Below are 21848 nucleotides of genomic sequence, written 5' to 3' on the forward strand. Positions count from 1 at the left end.
ATCACTCCAGCTATTGATAAGATGTCTAAATGTATTGCAGAATAATTCTGCAGGAAAAGAGATAAAAGGTTGCTGAATAAAATATGAGGTGAAGGCTGTAAATTGTAGCAATGCATATCATTTCATTCAAATGTAGGACGCAATTACCATCTGCTACACTCATCAGTTCCCTCCTTTATGACTTAATTATATGTTTAATGCTATCAGATCAAGGAAAGGGCAAAACAGATGAACGAGGGAGAAAGAGAGAAGATTGCGCAACAAGACAAAAGGCAGATGAAAAGTAACATAAAGGATAGAATTGATTTCATTTACCGGGAAATAGAAAAAGCTAATTTAGATACAATGCTCCATCATCTTCTTCGCCATTGTGAGATAATAAAGAAGCGTGTTTGCCAATCGGTCTCGTAGAAACGTAACAAAAAGAGTCAAGTTCCTCAAAACCAGATCGGCCCGCATTCATTTCTAAAGTATTGTGACTTTGTGAATTTTTCAATGCGTTGTTGTGTGATCACTGACAGGAACCAATCTCTAATTGACATCAGTGTGTGATTTACATAAAAGTAAAGCACGCACAATGTGTACCTTCAATTAACTCTCTCACTGATGGAAACCCAGTCTATACATCCTTATACAATACACATCATTAATAGCAGTATTGATGATGCACTGTCCATATATTTAAGCAGATCATATCTTTTCACCTGTGTTTTATATTGTATGACATAACATTCTATGTATTTCTGCATATGTACCAAGATGTCCAAATAAACTTAACCAAAGCCAGACCCCGAAATCATAATAGAACTGTCTAAAACTTTATTTGGATGCATGTGTGGTCCAAATGGCTGAGGGGTATGTGGCTGCCTGGCCAGTGTCATCCCAGGTGCCAGCAGGCTCCATCTCCTAACTGTGTACCTTTGGCCAGAACTCATTACAGCCTGACATTTAGGACTTGCTGCCCATGCCAAGTCAGCCCACTGGATTGAGACAAATTATGTAGTTATTTTTTATGTCACACATTAACTCACGTCCAGTGGGAGCCAAATCTGTATCACCTTCAAATCAACTGGTTAAAGGATATGGATTTGACCATGGTGTTATGCTCCTTGCTTTCTTCTTGCTGGATGATGTGCGTGAAGTTTTGTTCACCTATCCAGAATAAATATGTTACCCTCTCATCCCCATATACATATCCATGGGCCATGCATGGTGTTCATAAAGTGCTGGTAGAGAGTCAACAAGACATTCAACCTCTATGGTGTGGTTTCCCAGACACAGAGTAAATCTAGTCATGGACTACAAAGCAACCTCAAGAGAGAATCTTCATTGAAAATGCTTTTAAGTCCAGGATTAGGCTTTATCTGTGTTTGGAAGCCGACCCTAAGAGTGGTAAATGCCTATTGTTATGTGACAAACCCCATAGTATCTATTAATGAAGTTAATCATCATAATTTACCTATCTTGTATAGGTACAACTAATCTTTGATAGAAGGCAACCAAATATTCCACACGAATATTTTACAAATATGACTGACAAGTTGCTCAACTTTACCTGGGTAGAACGCAGGGATGTTCCATGTGGTGTTCTGTCCTCACAAACGCTGAGAAGAAATGAAAAAGAGATGGAAGAAAAAGAGTGAATCAATAAGAATACATTTCATTGTTTCACCCCTGGCAGCATATCCTATCTGATGTTTAATTACATCTTAATTGAAGCATAATGATAACGAATATTTTGGGACTATTCTATTCTAGATTATGGAATGAGTCAAACTATTCACATCAAGAGAAATGACTGAGATGAGAGCATGAGACAGATCTATTTGGAAAAAATAATAATTGGGGTATTTCTGTGGGTAACAATGAGAATATGCTTTAAATGTATCAAATCATGTTTGGAACTTATTCTCTTTCAATCTTAGGAAATTTCCAATGAATGGTAGGGGTTTGATTTTGGACTACTAGACCAAAGGAAAGAACATGAAGAGAACAAAAGCTCCATCTTGTGGTGTGAAAGGAAATGGAACTTCAGAACAAACAAATACATTCCCAGGTACTCTACACTACAGCACTGTGAGCAGTATACTACTATACTTTACTATAGTAAACCTCTCATAATAGAACCATTAGAATTCAATAAGGTAACAAATATTAGATGCAGGCAAGACATTGGTTAATATCAAGAATCTGTGAGATGGAGTACCAGAAAACATATAGGTTTGAAATATCATTCAAACCAATGATAATGTTTTGGGGGAAACAAATACAATGGTACTGAATAGCAAATTAATGAGACAAATTAACTAGGAATTAAATATCCCCTGGGGAGCAAACAATATATCATTTGTAGTGGACCCTTGTCTTGTGAATAATATGGCAGACAATATTCTACCTGGATGAAGGCCTAGTTTCATCATTATGAAGGCCTATACGGTACCTTTGGTGATTGAGATGTTCATAGATGAGGGGGTCTATGACACAGGTTGTGTCTCAAACGGCACCCTATTACCTATATAGTGCACTACTTTTGACCAGGGCCCTATGTGCCCTGGTCAAAACTAGTGTGCTGTAAAGGGAATAGGATGCCATTTGAGACGCAGAATAGTGTCACTTACAGAGATTTGATGGACTAGAGATCTAGGGATGCTCCATGACAATTGAGTAGCAGGACTATATTGCTATATTATATGAAATGCTTAATTGCTGATTAAAGCTAGACAACCACTGTATGTGTAAACATAGTATGCAGGAGATTTACAATATATTGAGTTTACAGTCATTGAGTGAACTATCAGTGCTTAGTTAAGAGATAAACTGAAAACTTTAATTGAGTCTGGCTCATTTATCTGACTTGTACATTGTTAGGGGAATTGTAGATAATAGACCATTAAATTAAGCTGAAGTAAAAACCCAGTTGATGCATGTGCCATGGATATTTTTCACACAAATGGAAAATATGTTACAAAAATAAAAAAGGGAAGTAATTGATTTCAAATTAATTGTGCAAAGGTCTCCCTGATGGGTACCATCTGTCAAAACAAGCTGTACGTTCAGCAAATCTAATCGTAATTAATTAAATGGCTAACAAATTACATACATCATAGTTAACACTGGGAGAAACTACCGCAGGAACTGTTATGAAACAAATTAGCTTTAACAATTAAAGAAAATTACATCACATAACTAAATATTACACTCATTTCCGCAAGCCATATTTCTTAATGAATTCTGTAATTAATTTAATTCACACATTGTGCATAATTTGGAGCTGAAAATGTCAGTGGGTCAGACTTAACCACCATTCTTGCTGGCTGTCGGTTCCAACGAGAGACATATTAGCAAAACATGACCTCTTATGTAAATGACAGAGACCAAATGTTGTCATTTTAATTCCAAGGTCTGATTAGCATGTTCTAAAGATATCCTACAACTACATGTTGTCCATTTTACACATGCCAGTGTCAAATTAAGAGCTTCAATTGTCAGTAATGTTTTTTTGCATAATCCCTCTCAATTTCAAAAGAAAATGGCTACCAGTAAACAAGGACATTACAGCATATTGAGAATTCAGTACCTATCCCTATAACACAACATAGGATGTAGATTTATTCACCTTAAACCAAAAAGCTGATCTATCCATTCAATAATCGCTGCATGTTTGTGGGTGCCACAATAGATAAATGATAATGAATACATGAATAACTTGTCCAATGAATAGGATATATAAACTGACACATGCATTGAGAGGCTTCAGGGCTTTCCTGGGGCCAATCATTTAGCCAAGCCACTAATGAAAGCCCGTGTACTGTGGCTAAGGGCAGCCACCAGGAGAGACAACACAACATCCACCCCGCCTGCCTGCCTCCCGCTCTCTCTCTCTCTCTCTCTCTCTCTAAGTGTTGGGGGGCACTTAATGGTCTGGATGGAGCCAATAGGGCTCCCAAGAGATGACTGCTGATGAAGTGAAAACCTGTTGTTTCCTCTCTTAATCACTGCCTAATGGCTATTGCAATACAGCTTTTATGATGCTTGTGTGTGTGTGTGTGTGTGTGTGTGCGTCCGTGAGTGCGTGAGTGAGTCACTGAGTGACAAACACTCAGTTGAACGTTTTACTTGAATTGTGAATGTATTCATTGCAGACACACCTGTACTGGTTACACCAGTTATGCTTGATTTACCCTATTATCACCATATTGACACGTCACACTTTGCTATAATTTCAAAGTTGAAAAAACGGATGTGCAAAGGTCCATTACTGACCAAAAACCTGTCGGGGGAAAGAAAAACATCCAAATAATCCGTTTTTGTTTAGGCCTACACTCACTGTGCGACGCGCCATGCCTTATTTTGTTGACATTAGACAGGCCACACCCACTTTCACGCCACCTTCGGTGTACCCTAAAACGGTTTGCTTAAAATGAAGCTGTCTATCCAATCACTGTGTGTGCTCTCAACGTTGAAATATGTCGTTGATGGGCGCTACCTCCACGACAGAACAGGGGCAAATGTGTCAAAGAACTAAATTGGATGTCTGTGGTTTTGCATTCTCCTCAAGGGAATATGATCCTTTCCTTTCTCATTCAAAGACATTAGGTGAGGGCAAGTAAGTTAACAACAAATTGCAAGATAATTGCCTGTGTACTTCCATAATAGTGGGCAGCGCATGGATACTTGTGATATACATTGCACCATTCAGGGAAGTAAATGGACAACGTGGAGGTAAGTTTCATTGAAACATTGTTGCGTTTCTCTACAAAATTCACAAAAGTTCAACGACTTCTACCAGAAGATTCCAACCGTTGTTTGGCCAAAGCAATCTTTACCGCGTGGAATGCCATGCAGGCAATAGCCTACTAAAACTACCCCAAAGTAAAGAGAAGTTGAACGGAGGGTGAAGTATGACTTGTGCATGCGTTAATAAGATACTGTGACCTAGTATATCTAGACGTACTAAAATGAAGGCTATAACGAAATACTTTAGGGGTAGTGGTAGGGCACTTGCATTTGTTTTCATTGCATCTGTCATTTGGCTACTGTTTGATATGGTAGCACTTCGCCTGTCAATGAATGATGCTAACAGCCAACTTCTGAAAGAAAGCGTAGTGAAGGAAAGGCTGACTGTCATATCGCAGGCCACCGAACGTACACAGTTAGACTTAGACCTGGACGAGGCAGGTAAAAAAGGTCCACTCCAGAATGAAAAGAAAGTCCTTGAAGTGGGCAGAAAGCGAGGACCTGCTGCCAAAAAGGACCCGCAGTTGAAGGACAAAGTAAATTCACATGCGAAACAAGGGGGGAATGCCCAACTAAAGTCAGAACAAGGAAATTATGTCATTTTTAAGCCTAACCAAATCGAAACAGTGAATCATGTCACAGGACAGTTGAGTGTGTCTTTGAATACGAAAACGCCTGTCAAAGACCTGTCAAAAAAGGCAAATCTGGTGAAGTCAGAGGATAAGAAAGTGGCAGTGCTTTCGAACTTCACCAAAGTGCCACCTGGTGTTCAAGAAGGAAAACATGTTGAAACATTGACCTCAAAAAAGACAGTGAAAGCAGAGGAAAATATAGGCCTAATGCAAAAAGCCAAAGCAAATATGGACTCACAGACAAATGAGAAAGATCCACTGGAGCCTGGCATACAAGAAAGCTTTATAAAATACAAAGTTGCCGTGGACCGCACAGTTAAATCTGTCAAAAAGGATGTACTGAAAGGAAAAGAGGTGGTTGTCAATATTAAGCACAAACGGATCAAGGCAGTTGATAAAGGTAAGCCGTATGCCTTAAAGGAGACCTTACTTCCTAGAGCAAAGTTTAAACTCCAACCAGGAGTTCCCACAAACTCCACAGATGTTCGAAACACAGGCGTCCACAAAGTGCTGGCATTAGACATGACCCAAGCCCCCAGAGATGCCAATGCAATTGGGCAATTTGGGAAAGCAGCCATGGTGCCCAGTGACAAAGAGCAGGAGGTGAGGAGCCGGTGGAATGAAGGCTATTTCAACGTGTACCTGAGTGACCAGATCCCTGTGGACCGAGCCATCCCAGACACCAGACCTCATACGTGAGTCACACTCTGGCCTTGACCACATCATGCATACTCACGTATTCCCACACTTGTATTCCTCATACAGACACTCATATAGTGATATAGTACAGTTAGCATTAGGTAACCTCTCTTGTTACTGTTTTGTGTTGTTTTCCAGGTGTTCAAAGAGTGTAGTCCATGATGACTTGCCCACCACCAGTGTGATCTTCTGCTTTGTGGATGAGGTATGGTCCACTTTGCTCCGGTCCGTCCACAGTGTCCTCAATCGCTCTCCACCACACCTTCTCAAAGAGATCATCCTGGTGGATGACTTTAGTACCAAAGGTAAGAGAGGGGAGGAGCTTTCCTGGTAAACAGTACAGGATGGGTTCAGAGTTTTTCCCAGCCATGTGATGTGTCCAGGGAAATTCTGGGCCCAACTGAAGACAATTTCATGAATCTAGGACCAAGTAAATGTATTCAAACTAACTAATGAAGTTTTGTAAATGTATATTCTTAATGGTAAAATATGGCATTTATTTGCAATATACTATAAAGTTACAGATTTGGAGATCTTCAGACAGCAACGATAGCTTTATAAATAGGGCCTGAAGTTTTTCTTGGGCAGGTCACATAGTCAGAATAAATTCAGGGCCCTAAACACACTCGCTCTCATCCACGCTTTCAGAATATCTGAAGGACCACCTGGATGTGTACATGTCCCAGTTTTCCAAAGTGCGGATCGTCCGTCTGAAGGAGAGGCAGGGCCTGATCCGAGCTAGGCTGGCAGGAGCCGCCATTGCCAAAGGTAACCATCCACATCCTGCTATATCGTATGACCACTCTCGCTTGCATTGTATGCTGTTTAAACAAAATATTCTATGCAAAAAAATCTCAGTCTTGTCCTCCCGTACATGAGGCAGTCAACCGTGGTTTTGTTTGTCTTCAGTGGTTTGTTTGCATTTCCCTTCAGGTGATGTTTTGACTTTTCTTGACTCGCATATTGAATGCAACGTGGGCTGGTTGGAACCTCTGCTGGAGAGAGTGTACATGGACAGGAGGAAAGTGGCCTGCCCAGTCATCGACGTCATCAGTGACAAGGACATGAGGTAATGTAACATTACCATAATACTAAATGCTTGCGTCTCAAATGGCACATTTCCTATATACTGTCCATTTGGAAAGTATTCAGACCCATTTGACTTTATATAGACAGGTGTGTGCCTTTCCAAATCATGTCCAATCAATTGAATTAACCACAGGTGGACTCCAATCAAGTTGTAGAAACATCTCAAGGATGATCAATGGAAACAAGATGTCTCTTAGAAAAGGGTCTGAATACTTACACTACCGGTCAAAAGTTTTAGAACACCTACTCATTCAAGGGTTTTTATTTCATTTTTACTATTTTCTAAATTGTAGAATAATAGTGAAAACATCAAAACTATGAAATAACACACATGGAATCATGTAGTAACCCAGAAAGTGTTAAACAAATCAAAATACATTTTATATATAGCCACCCGTGTTATTTCAAAGTTTTGATGTCTTCACTATTATTCTACAATGTAGAAAATAGTAAAAATAAAGAAAAACCCTTGAACGAGTAGGTGTTCTAAAACATTTGACCGGTACTGTATGTAGATAATGTATATCTGTTATTTATTTTGTATAAATTTGCACTATGGGCCCAGGTCAAAAGTAGTGCATTATGTAAGGACTAGGATACCATTTGGGACGCCCCCTATTAGAGCTGGGCGATATGGGGAAAAAATCCATATCACGATAAATTGACTGAATTATCACAATGAATTGAAAGATAAATATCTAACATTAATATGCATCAGTTGCTTTAAAAAATAAATAAATTACATTACACTTAAAACTACTACTACTTTAAAAGTTGTAGCTATCAATTGTCCTGTTAGCAATTGGCCATATTAGCGTACATATTTAATTTCAAACTTCACATTTCTCTAGTGTAGGCTACTTTATCGTAATTATCAGTAACATTTTCTCAAGAAGTGATTGTATCGGTCGGTGTTACATTTTGGTTTATCGTCCCAGCTCTAATTTCAGAGTTATTATTCAATCTTATTGTCTAGGAGTTAGACCCCCAAATTTGGTCTGTCAGTATCATCTGGGGGCACAATGTATCTTTATTTACCTAGACTGTGCCGTTTTGGCTCGGACACTGCTTACTTAGCTGACTATGTCCCTACAGTTGCAAAATGTGTGATAACATTGCAGCAATGGAAGCTTTGTGTGTTACCTACAAATCCTACATCATTAGAAATATTTGATTCACAGCTATCCATCTGATACATTTTCTGAATATTTGGGTCAACGGCCTTCTGACTTCTAGGGTTCATGTTGAACTTACCTGTATACATTGCTGTAAAAAGTAACCCCGACGACCAGAGTTGTATCAACTTATTTTTATACAGCCAGGTTTGATGCAACATCCTGTTTACTGGATATTGTTGATATATGTGATTCATGGGAGTTGTCTTGAGTCTCGCGCATTTCATTCCCTCATGCATTGTTAATCCAGTAATGTAATATTTGTTTAATGATATTCTGTTTACAGCTATGCGTTTGTTGACAACTTCCAAAGAGGGGTATTCAAATGGCCCTTGGTGTTTTTGTGGCGCATGTTATCAGAGGACGTCATTAAGAAGAATCACATGAAGGCTTCAGATCCCATCAGGTAGTTCTGGATTTCATTACATCCCTCATTACTGTATGTTTACATACACTGCAAATTGGCTAGTGTGTTTATTTTTCTTCAGTGTAGCATTTCTAGTGTTGATTCAGGGGTTAAATTAACTCTAAGAGTGAGAATTACACATCACTCTGCAAGCCAGCATAATGTGATTTGCTGGCTTGTTGTGGCCTGTAAAGCAGGAGGTTCCTAACACCACTGTTAGGGTAAAACTTGTCTGTCAAAGTAAGGCCTTTCCACTGGGCACACACTGGCTGAATTAATGTTGTTTCCACGTCATTTCAATGAAATTACGTTGAACTAACATGGAATTGAAGTTGAATTGGTGTCTATGCCCAGTGGGTTATGATATATGTAATGTATTCTAAAAAACAGTTACATTTTTATGATAACATTCGCCTACAGTAGGAACTCACTTGGTGAAGTCCACAGGACTAAAAATTGACTAATTAAACAAATCTAAGTTTATTGGTCACACACGCAGATATGTTTTTAGCTCCAACAGTGCTCCCTCTCCCTCTATCTTTCACCCCCTCCACTTCCCTCTCACTCACCAAGTTACTCTCACTTTCACTAAACTAGACAGCGCTTTCACTCTTCTGCCTAATAGGTACACAACAATACGCACATAATCCAAAAAGTAAGAAGGAAAAAATATCAGAACGAGCGTTGTCATAGTCCGGAATATACACTACCGTTCAAAAGTTTGGGGTCACTTAGAAATGTCCTTGTTTTTGAAAGAAAAGTCTTTAGACTAGTTGAGTATATGGAGCATCAGCATTTCTGGGTTCGATTACAGGCTCAAAATGGCCAGAAACAAAGACCTTTCTTCTGAAACTCGTCAGTCTATTCTAGTTCTGAGAATTGAAGGCTATTCCATGTGAGAAATTGCCAAGAAACTGAGGATCTCGTACAACGCTGTGTACAACTCCATTCACAGAACAGTGCAAACTGTCTCTAATCAGAATAGAAAGAGGAGTGGGGCCCCGGTGCACAACTGAGCAAGAGGACAAGTACATTAGACTGACTCGTTTGAGAAACAGATGCCTCACAAGTCCTCAACTGGCAGCTTCATTAAATGGTACCCGCAAACATCCGTCTCAACGTCAACAGTGAAGAGGCGACTCCGGGATGCTGGCCTTCTAGGCAGAGTTCCTCCGTCCAGTGTCTGTGTTCTTTTGCCCATCTTAATCTTTTCTTTTTATTGGCCAGTCTGAGATGAGGCTTTTTTTTTTTTACTCTACAAACTTAACATGGTCACTAACGAGGTTTCCATCCAAACTTTTTATGTATGTAAAGTACATGATGGATAAAAAAATGTCATGACAGGCCTGATGGAAACAACATTTTTGGGTAAATTCTCCAAATGTTGAAAAAACGAAATACGCTAGACAAGGTGGGCTCTTTATGTATTTGTAAAATGAATGATGGGAGATGTCGGTGGAAATGCTTTTATGTGCAAATATTGTTATAATAACCATAATATTGAAGTAAACATGGAGTCGTGATGACAATGTTATGTGGTCCTCCCACTATGACTTATTGGGAAAGCATGCAATTTATTAAACTACAGATTTAAATCAACTTTGAACGTCACAGTGCAAGGTGGTGAGCTTGATGCTCCTTTCCAATAAATATTGAGGGTGTTATTGTGGTGACATGATGATCGATGCTTGGCTGCCATTTGACAAATAAAATGAATCTGGCTCTTTTGTCCATAATAATCTCCCTCATGTAGGCTATATGTGCGCTCTAGCCAAACATATATATTTTTTCCGGTACATGGGAATTTTTACCGCAATAGGTATTTCTATGTGTACTACGCCATCACGCACAGCCTTTATCTGCAAGTCAATTTGATGGAAACACATCTCTGGTGGGAAAATGAGCACATTTTTGGCAATATTTGCATGAAACCTAGCTAGTGTTGATTTTAACACTGGAGAATTTGTCGTGTAGTAACAGTTGCGGATTAGTTCAAGTACATAAGTATTGGGCCCTCTTCCAATTCTTCGGAAATTCATCCTTCGTTCCTTGTTTCCATCAGTTAATCATCGATCTATACACGATTGGATAGGTCAATGCTAGTTTACGCCAACCTATTACTTTTACCAATCCAACCAGTTGAGATCAGCTGACTCATCCTAATTACTCTCAGTTAATAAGACCAAGGAGGAATGTTTTGTGAGTAATACAATCTCCAGGAAATCTCAACAGAAAACGTTTCGCAACGAAACAAATGGTACTTATTGCATAAGTTCAGGTTAGTCCCTCCCTTGTGTATGACTGTGTACTTTGTTTCTCAGGTGTCCCATCATGGCAGGAGGACTTTTCTCCATCGATAAGAAGTACTTCTATGAACTGGGCTCTTATGATCCTGGCTTGGACGTGTGGGGCGGAGAGAACATGGAGATCTCTTTTAAGGTCAGTGACCCCAAAAAAAATTTTTATGTTTTATTAGAGATTAACAAACCTGCAAATAGTTCATTCTTCAACATGTTACAGGATTACACACTTAACTCGGCTCATGATCAAGGCTGCCTCAAATGGCACCCTATGCAGTGCACTACTTTTGACCAGAGCCCGATGAGCAATAGGGTGCCGTGTGGGACTTCGATCAAATGTTCTGATCACATCCTACTTGTGTTGATTTTGCAGATTTGGATGTGTGGAGGTGAAATCGAGATCATACCATGTTCCAGAGTGGGCCACATTTTCCGTGGCGCCAACCCATACAAGTTCCCCAAGGACAGGCAGAAGACGGTTGAGCGTAACCTGGCCAGGGTGGCAGAGGTGTGGCTGGATGAGTACAAGGACCTGTTCTACGGCCATGGATACTACCATCTGCTGGATAGGAGTGTCATCGACATTGGCAACCTCACAGACCAGATCGAGCTCCGGAAGAAGCTCAAGTGCAAAAGCTTCAAATGGTACCTGGATAATGTGTACCCAGACATGGTCGCTCCATTGGTCAAAGCTGAGGGGCTAGTAGGTGTACTTTTTATAATTGATTTGATATTTATAGCGCTTTTCCAGATGCTCAAAACCCTTATGCAGTTTATTCCTGTGGTTTATAACTTTATTTGAAACGCTTAAAATCATTGTCTTTACTGAATTAGTAGGAATCCAGTTTTGCTTTTTAGGCTGTTTTTCTTAGAATATATTGCATTGGTGCTCTTTTTCTGGCAAACAATTGTTACTCTTATTTTTCCGTTAACTTATCCCTCATCTCGATGCTGACAGACAATAGTACTTTTTTTCTGAGAGGGGGATGTATACTTGTCTGCTCTCAATGCCTCTGCAACACAGATGTCAATTGTCCTCTTATCTGAACAAAAAGTGATAGAACTGTCACAATCCAGTCAGGATTTGTTGAAGGCGCAGAATGGAAAGAAAGGAGCAGCTTTTCTACTGTCAATACTGCAGTGACACTACCTATGTAAACTACTGTTATGACTGCTCTATGCATTGTCATGAAATGTTATACCTGTGATCCTCCTTTGCTAGGTTTTCAATCGTGGAGTAAGAAAATGCCTCGCTCTGCAGAAAGGCTCCCCTGCCTTTGAGATATGTGATCTCAGCAAGCTGGTAAATACTCCTACCTTCCCCATTTGAAATGAAAAGCTGTCTTATGACTATAACCCACTATGGAATCCCTGTTGAGTTCAACACACACCCAACCGGCCTTGAAAACCCCATAGTTATCATGAAGCCTAATTATACAGTACCAGTCAAAAGTTTGGACACACCAACTCATTCAAGGGTTTCTTTATTTTTAACTGTTTTCTACATTGTAGAATAATAGTGAAGACATATGGAATCATATAGTATCCAAAAAAGTGCTAAACAAATATATTTTACATTCTTCAAAGTAGCCACCATTTGCCTTGACAGCTTTGCACACTCTTGGCATTCTCTCAACCAGCTTCATGAGGTAGTCACCTGGAATGCATTTCAATTAACAGGTGTGCCTTGTTAATTTGCTTCCTTAATATGTTTGTGTTGTGACAAGGTAGTGGTGGTATACAGAAGATAGACCTATTTGGTAAAATACCAAGTCCGTATTATGGCAAGAACAGCTCAAATAAGAAAAGAGAAACGACAGTCCATTACTTTTAAGACATGAAGGTCAGTCAATCTGGGAAAATTTCAAGAAATGTTAACATTTCTTCAAGTGCAATCACAAAAACCATCAAGCGTTGTGATGAAACTGGCTCTCATGAGGACCGCCACAGGAATGGAAGACCCAGAGTTACCTCTGCTGCAGAGGATAAGTTCATTAGAGTTACCAGCCTCAGAAATTTCAGCCCAAATAAATGCTTCACTAAGTTCAAGTAACAGACACATCTCAACAGCAATTATTCAGAGGAGAATCAGGCCTTCATGGTCGAATTGCTGCAAAGAAACCACTACTAAAGGACACCAATAAGAAGAAGAGACTTGCTTTGGCCAAGATACACAAGCAATAGACATTAGACCAGTGGAAATCTGTCCTTTGGGCTGATGAGTCCAAATTTGAGATTTTTGCTTCCAATGGCCATGTCTTTGTGAGACGCAGAGTAGGTGAACAGATGATCTCCGCATGTGTGGTTCCCACCGTGAAGCATGGAGGAGGAGGTGTGATGGTGTCGGGGTGCTTTGCTGGTGACACTGATTTGTTTAGAATTCAAGGCACACTTAACCAGCATTCTGCAGCGATCCGCCATCCCATCTGGTTTGCACTTAGTGGGACTATCATGTGTTTTGGGTCATTGTCCTGTTAAAAAACAAATCACATCAAAATGTTGATTTGTTTTTCAACAGGACAATGACCCAAAACACACCTCCAAGCTGTGTAAGGGCTAATTGACCAAGAAGGAGAGTGATGGAGTGCTGCATCAGATGACCTGGCCTCCACAATCACCCGAACTCAACCCAATTGAGATGGTTTGGGATGAGTTGAACTGCAGTGATGGGAAAAGCAGCCAACAAGTGCGCAGCATATGTGGGATCTCCTTCAAGACTGTTGGAAAAACATTCCTCATGAAGCTGGTTGAGAGAATGCCAAGAGTGTGCGACGCTGTCATCAAGGCAAAGGGTGACTACTTTGAAGATTCTGAAATATAAAATATATTTGGATTTGTTTAACACTTTTGGTTACTACATGATTCCACGTGTTTCATAGTTTTGATGTCTTCGCTATTCTACAATGTAAAAAAATAAAGAAAAACCCTTGAATGAGTAGGTGTCTCCAAACTTTTGACTGACACTAAGGCTGCTTCCCAAATTGCACCATATTCCCTAGATATTGCACTACCCTATGGGTCCCGGTCAAAAGCAGTGCACTATATAGGTAATGGTGCCATTTGTGACATATCTTAACTATCCCCTCTGTCCCTAAACCTCAGAGTCAGCACTTCAATTACACCTGGATGAGGCACGTTCGCCAGAAAGATGTCTGTCTCACCACTCAGAACAAAGGTAGCAGCCTGGCTCTGCAGCTGTGTGACAACACCAAGCCACAGCTACGCTGGCTCCACAAGGCCTCCGTCTCTGCTCTGGTAGGTTTGCTTCAGAGTGGGCCTTTACCTCCTCGACTAGAGTTCGACTACTAATATTTGTTATTCTTAAACCAAGCTGTTGTCAGCTACTAGCATACAGAATATGTACATGAAGGTTGAAGTGAAGAGGAAATTCAGCAACTCTTGGAGGATAGTGTATGTTGATTCAATTGCTTTTTTATTGTTAAAACCATCGCTTTTTGGCCCTTAGCCTTCGTCAGGGTTTGCACCTCAATTCACAACACCTTGGTTGGAGAGCAAGATAGCAGCAGTGTTCCTTTGCTGAATGGAAGTTAACATTATGTACATTGTGGTGCTTACTGTACTATTTCCCTGTGTCGTCTTTGTTCAGGCGGAGCACCTCGTTACGGAGGTTGCTCCCCAGCGTTTGTGTCTCGAGGCTGGGACTCTGGGTGACAGCATACAGCTGAAGAAGTGTGTGCCTACCAGTCCATACCAGAAGTGGCAGTTCACACACTACCACGCTGAATGACGGGAGTACAGGGCTACAGCACTATTCATGCATCAGTGATTGACACTCAAGTACTTGACTGTGTGTGTTTGGATGTGGTCTGCTGCAATAGGAATACGCATGGTGTTGGTTTGAGGGTGGTGTTGGGATGTGCAATGTTTTTTTTGTTTTTTTTATCATGATCAACCTTTGAATTTTGCATGATTTCTGAGGCCCCGGAAGTGATTTGAAAGGGCAGCTATTAGACAACGTAATCACATTGTTTTAGGAAGCATAGTTTACTGGAGTTGCAGTTTTTATTGAGCTCTTTGGTTTTACATTGTATGTTCATCAGCTTTGCCAAAAAATAGTTCTCTAAAGAGCCGTGGCAAATCGACCACGAATGTGCCTTGACTATTTACGTGAGGATTTTTCTACGGATGTTCTCTATATTGTAGCACTCGGTTTGACCACACAATGTACCATATTTCTTACTGTTTCAGTGCCAAATGGCTGGATATATTATGCCACTTTTCCATGATTCATGTAAATACGTATTTTCTGTCATGTACCATTTTCACTGTTTGAAATATCATTTTATGTACAAATTGAAATGCATGAGCCTGTGTAGACATTACGTATCACAGATAGCTTTGCTAAAGACATCAGATTTTTTTTTATGAGATAAAAAATTGTATTGTATTATGTGAGGTTATGACTCAGCGCTGGTTGACGTTTCCCCTAAGGTACAGATCTAGGTTCAACTTCCCTTCCCCCCCCAACCTCAACGATTAGTGGGGGAAATGCAAAACTGACCCAAGATCAGTGTCTAGGGGCCACTTCACCCTACACCTTATGGCTCACCTAGGATAATAAAGAGCTGCTTCTTTATTACTATATGGTTATAGGTTTAGTACATACTGTATGTATATTTCTCTAACACTAGAGGGGACTGTTGTTAAAATATGAAATTCTTTCTCCTTTTCTGAATAGATATTAAATTATCATCTTTAATGTGGGTTTCTTTTTCCAATTTTTTGCAACAGATATTTCATGAGAACATATAGGCCTACACTTTCTCACTGTTCTTATGGAAATATTACAGCATGGAAAGGCATGGCTGTTACAGAGAGCTTTAGGGGTTAACTTTAGTAGTTGATCGTATAGCCTAACGGGAACTATATACATTTTAAATAGCAGAACTTCTTCACATATAGGGTTGATCACCTGGGGGGAAAAATTGCGGTAGGTTTTAAGATGCTTACATTCATACTTCCAGTTTTATCAGCAATCTACACACAATACCCCATAATGACAAAGCGAAAACAGGTTTTTAGAAATGTTTGCAAATTTATAAAAAATAAACACCTTATTTACAAAACTATTCACATCCTTTGCTATGAGACTTGAAATTAAGCTAAGGTGTTTCCTTGATGTTTCTACAACTTCATTGGAGTCCACCTATGGTAAATTCAATTGATTGTACATGATTTGGAAAGGCACACACCTGTCTATATAAGGTCCTGCAAAAACCAAGGCATGAGCTCGAAGGAATTGTCCGTAGAACTCCGAGCCAGGATTGTGTCTGGGGAAGGGTACCAAAACAGTGGCCTTCATAAATGGAAGAAGTTTGGAACCACCCAGACTCTTCCTAGAGCTGGCTGCCCGGCCAAACTGAGCAATCGAGAGAGAGAAGGGCCTTGGTCAGGGAGGTAACCAAAAACCCGATGATCACTCTGACAGAGCTCCAAAGTTCCTCTGTGGAGATGTGAGAAAATTCCAGAAGGACAACCATCTCTGAAGCACTCCACCAATCAGGCCTTTAGGGTAGAGTGGCCAGACAGGAAGCCACTCCTCAGTAAAAGGCAAATGACAGCCCACTTGGAGTTAGCCAAAAGGGACCTAAAGACTCTGACCATAAGAAACAAGATGAAACCAAGATTGAACTCTTTGCCCTGAATGCCAAGCTTCACGTCTGGAGGAAACCTGGAACCTTCCCTATGGTGAAGCATGGTGGTGGCAGCATCATCTTGTGGGGATATTTTTCAGTGGCAGGGACTGGAAGACTAGTCAGGATCGAGGCAAAGATGAACGGAGGAAAGTTCAGAGAGATTCTTGATGAAAACCTTCTCCAGAGCGCTCAGGACCTCAGACTGGGGCGAAGGTTCACCTTCGAACAGGACAACGGCCCTAAGCACACAGCCAAGACAACGCAGGAGTGGCTTCGGGACAAGTCTTTGAATGTCCTTGAGTGGCTCAGCCAGAGTCCGGACTTGAACCTGATCGAACATCTCTGGAGAGACCTGAAAATAGCTGTGCAGCAACGCAACCTGACAGAGCTTGAGAGGATCTGCAGAGAAGAATGGGAGAAACTCCCAAAATACAGGTGTGCCAAGCTTGTAGTGTCATACCCAAGAAGAGTCAAGGGTGTAATCGCTGCCAAAGGTGCTTTAACAAAGTACTGAGTAAAGGGTCTGAATACTTATGTAAATGTCATATTTCAGGTTTTTATTTTGAATAAATTAGCAAATATTTCTAAAAACCTGTTTTTGCTTTATCATTATGGGTTATTGTGTGAAGATTCATGAGTGAAAAAAAAATATTTAATACATTTTTGAATAAGACTGTAACGTAACAAAATGTGGGAAAAGTTAAGGGGTCTGAATACTTTCCGAAGGTATTGTAAATCTCAATGTTTGCTAGTAGGATTACTATGTCCCCAAGCCTCTTATTTTTTTGATCTGCTAATCAAATACTAGCCTTGCATAATTAAATGTTCCCACTGTTATTTTCAATTGAAATAACTTAATTCTGGGGATTATATTTTTTACTAATTATTACAATACTTCTGTGCATTACGTTACAATACTACTATCCATATTGAGCTCTTATCAGTAGTCATTCCAAGTCTGTGGGAACTTAGACTTTTTACGTGTCGACCATTCATTTGGCTTGAGAAGGGACATGGCGTTACAGTAAAACGTCAACGTTTGAGATACAATCTTAAAAGACTGTGTATTGTGTATTAGAAAGATAAACAAACCCCTAACAATAGGGGATAATTATGGCAGTTTGCACAGTGACTGGTTTAGCATGCCCCTCAGTCCACATCCAGCTCCTTGTAGTTGAAGTAAAACTGCAGTATAGCCTACTTCAAGGAAACTGACATCAATAGAATGTTACAGATTCTTCATCATGGACTCCAACTCGTCAATCTTTTGGCGAGTGTTACCTTTGCGTGTCTTCCTGTAGGAGACAGTGCTATATTTGGAGCTGATGTTGTGGTTGGAGGATTTCTTATGATGGGGTCGGCCAGACTTCTATCCTCATGAAGACTGGGAACTGTTACCTTGACAGGCCAGGGAATCTTGGGAACCGTTGTCTGTCCTCCACCTCATCCTGACTCTCACTGTCGGGCTCATCACCAGAGGAGGTTGTGGTCTCAGGCTCCATGTTCAGCTGAGCCACTTCCTCCTTACGTACAGACAGGGGTGTAGTAACAGTGGTCTGATCCTGTGAATGTTTCACTTCCATTCCTTGAGTGCAGCAGAAACTTAAAAGCAAAAGTACACAACATTTATGCCCCTTGTTCTTAGAACAAATTAATATTCAGAGTTTTCTCTGCTTGTAGTGACCTAAATATTCCATTCACATAACTCCAGCTCATGAAAAAGTGTATTGTATCTGGTTGGATCATAAACCTGGTTATATGGTGATTTACCAAAAATATTCATTGTGGAATGTATGTGCTGGATAATTGATACTGACATTTTTGCTTTATTGTAACGCAGATTTCCTTACCCTTGTCTGGCAATGTGTTCTACCCTGGTTGTTTTTGTGGCTCTGCAGGTGTTGGAGTTGGGATTTGTGCCAAAGTTTCTGTTTGGGCTGTCTGGGGCTCAGTTACGGCACTGTTGTTGTGCTGAAGTGACCCACTGTCAAACATGGCAGAGGTACGAGTGTCTCCTCCGTCAGTGATCGGATCTGTCCCTGTTCCATTCTCCATGACTACACCCGGCTGTCTCAGCCTTGAGTAGGCTCACCTCCCCATTCTGTTGTTGAGCTGACTTCTCTGTGGAACTACAGATCAAGGGATAAGACCTTCCTTCCCCGTCTAATGGAGCATCACCCTCATCCTAGAACACAGAGTCATCGCCCTCCTCCTCCAGAGCGGCAGCAGCTCTCTCCACGGCCTGCTCCAGAGACTGGATGGCTCCCAGACTCATCCCACTGATGATCTCCACCACCTGGGATGCCATCTCGTTTTGTTTGTTTGTTCAAAATAGTTTTTTGGACCCCCTTTGTGGTGTTGAAAAATAATCAGACTTATCTGATGTTGACGATTGTCCACCTCTTGTTTTTTCCTGCTGAGCTTTTGTCGTATCAGTTGCCAGAGTTTGTAAATCCTCAGCTGGCCAATTGGGGTCGTCCATTCCAGTTGTCCAATGAAAATGCGCATTCTCGGTCCAAGTTATCCCGTTTGATTATAAGAGAGATTTACCATCCTGCATTTTAATCAATGATGTGATGCGAGTTTGTCTTTTTTGTGCTAGTATGCTTGAAATTCTTCAAGTGTGTTTGAGCCAATGAAAAACAGAGGTTTTGTGTCGGGCCAATAAATGTCTCTTTGTCTGTGTGGCAAGTGAACTGACTGTACTGATTCTTTAGTTTAATCCCTCCTGAGTGACCACCTTCTTCTCCCTGTGACATTCTGAGGCTAGATTGACATTCTACTGTAGATTTACTCAAAAAGCAGGGTAAGCTACAGAGTAGAGTGTATTCCTATAGGGGCCCCATTACCTATAGAGTGCACATGTTGCATGCTTAAAAGTCCAATGTAGCCGTTTTTATCTCAATGTCAAATAATTTCTGGGTAACAATGAAGTACCGTAATGTAATTACAATTAAAATGGTCAAAAATAAACAAAAATAGCATCTTAGAAAAGAGCTATTTTGCTTGGACTGTCTATGTGGTCTGAGTGGGAAGGGGAGAATGAGTTGTCATTGGCAGAGAGGTTTGTAACTCCCTTTCTTATTGGTCTATTGTGACTCCCTCCCACCAAAATAGGCTGACATTTCAGGCAGTCTTTTTAAACAGCTCTTACAGTATAATGTTCACAGTATTATCCCAACCTCAGAATGCAAAGAGTTTGCAAAGCTGTCGTCAAGGCAAAGGGTAGCTACTTTGAAGTGTCTCAAATATAAAATATATTTAGATTTGTTTAACACTTTCTTGGTTACTACATGATTCCATATGTGTTATTTCATAGTTTTGATGTCTTCACTATTATTCTACAGTGTAGAAAATAGAACAAATAAAGAAAAACCCTTGAATGAGTAGGTGTGTCCAAACTTCTGACTGGTACTGTATATATATTTATATATATATACAAAAGTATGTGGACACCCCTTCTAATGAGTGTATTTGGCTATTTCAGCCAAACCCGTTGCTGACAGATTTATCAAATCGAGCACACAGCCATGCAATCTCCATAGACAAACATTGGCAGTAGAATGGCCTTACTGAAGAGTTCATTGACTTTAAAACGTGGCACCATCATAGGATGCCACCTTTCCAACAAGTCAGTTCGTCAAATTTCTGCCCTGCTCGAGCTACCCCGGTCAACTGTAAGTACTGTTATTGTGAAGTGGAAATATCTAGGAGCAACAACGGCTCCACCATGAAGTGGTAGGCCACACAAGCGAAAAAAACGTGACTGTTTTTTTAGCTTGCGTAAAAATGGTCTGTCTTCGGTTGCAACACTCATTACCTATTGTAGTTCCAAATTGTTTCTAGAAGCAACATCAGCACAATAACTGTTTGTCATGAGCTTCATGAAATGGGTTTCCATGGCCGAGCAGCTGCACACAAACCTAAGATCACCATGTGCAATGCCAAGCGTCGGCTGGAATTTTGTAAAGCTCGCTGACATTGGACTCTGCAGCAGTGGAAACGTGTTCTATGAAGTGATGAATCACGCTTCACCATCTGGCAGTCCAAGGAACAGATCTGGGTTTGGGGGATGCCAGGAGAACACTACCTGCCCCAATACATATTGCTAACTGTAAAGTTTGGTGGAGGAGGATTACTGGTCTGGAGTTGTTTTTCATTGTTCGGGCTAGGCCCCTTAGTTCCAGTGAAGGAAAATCTGAATGCTACAGCATACAATGACATTCTAGACAATTATGTCCTTACAACTTTGTGATATATAATATAATAATAAATAGTAAAAAAATAATAAAAACCCTTGAATGAGTAGGTGTGTCTAAACTTTTGACTGGTACTATATTTTTATTGTGTACTAGATCATATGGGTTGAAAAGTGTTTTTTTCTCAGACATAAATAAACAATTCCAGGTGAAAGACAAAAGTCATAGCTTACTTGGAGTGGAAACACAACTACATTAATAAAATATTGCCCTCTTGTTAGATTGATGACTAAAGCCATATCGAAACAGTGCAAATCAGCTGTCAGCTCAACTGGTTTTAATACACCAATGGTAACATGATGGTAGACTAGTCAGGATCGAGGGAAAGATGAACAGAGCAATGTACAGAGAGATCCTTGATGAAAACCTGCTCCAGAGCGCTCCGGACCTCAGACTGGGGCGAAGTTTCACCTTCCAACAGGACAATGAACCTAAGCACACAGCCCAGACAACGCAGGAGTGGCTTCGGGACAAGTCTCTGAATGTTCTAGAGTGACCCAGCCAGAGCCCGAACTTGAACCCGATCAAACATCTCTGGAGAGACCTGAAAATAGCTGTGCAGCAACGCTCCCCATCCAACCTGACAGAGCTTGAGAGAATCTGCAGAGAAGAATGGGAAAAACGCCCGAAATACAGGTGTGCCAAGCTTGTAGCGTCATACCCTAGAAGACTCAAGGCTGTAATAGCTGCCAAAGGTGCTTCAACAAAGTACTGAGTAAAGGCTCTGAATACTTATGTAAATGTAATATATAAATGTGTAGTTTTTGTTAATGTGCAAACATAAAAATAAAAAAAACGTTTTTGCTTTGTCGTTAGAGGGTATTATGTGTAGACTGATGAGGGGGGGGAAACTATTTAATCCATTTTAGAATAAGGCTGGAAAGTAACTAAATG

General features: G+C 40.5%; 1 protein-coding gene across 1 annotated transcript; it reads left to right on the top strand.

Annotated features, from left to right (window-relative positions):
• Window positions 1-4527: 4527 nt before the first annotated feature.
• Window positions 4528-15686, top strand: LOC120057852 (polypeptide N-acetylgalactosaminyltransferase 5-like). Its single transcript, XM_039006320.1, has 10 exons — window positions 4528-6064; window positions 6207-6373; window positions 6717-6836; window positions 7002-7137; window positions 8619-8738; window positions 11060-11177; window positions 11412-11741; window positions 12261-12341; window positions 14141-14293; window positions 14646-15686. Exons 1-10 carry the CDS (start codon window positions 4959-4961, stop codon window positions 14784-14786), a joined length of 2472 nt encoding a protein of 823 aa, XP_038862248.1. The 5' UTR covers window positions 4528-4958; the 3' UTR covers window positions 14787-15686.
• The last annotated feature ends 6162 nt before the right edge of the window (window positions 15687-21848 follow it).

The sequence above is a fragment of the Salvelinus namaycush genome, chromosome 13 (genome assembly GCF_016432855.1).
Source record: "Salvelinus namaycush isolate Seneca chromosome 13, SaNama_1.0, whole genome shotgun sequence".
Lineage (NCBI taxonomy): Eukaryota > Metazoa > Chordata > Actinopteri > Salmoniformes > Salmonidae > Salvelinus > Salvelinus namaycush.

Coding starts and splice junctions, on each gene's coding strand:
- LOC120057852 (XM_039006320.1), top strand. CDS start 4,959: ATGAAGGCTATAACGAAATACTTTAGGGGTAGTGGTAGGGCACTTGCA. Junction 8,739..11,059: donor AAGGCTTCAGATCCCATCAG/GTAGTTCTGGAT, acceptor TTTGTTTCTCAG/GTGTCCCATCATGGCAGGAG. Junction 11,742..12,260: donor TGGTCAAAGCTGAGGGGCTA/GTAGGTGTACTT, acceptor CTCCTTTGCTAG/GTTTTCAATCGTGGAGTAAG.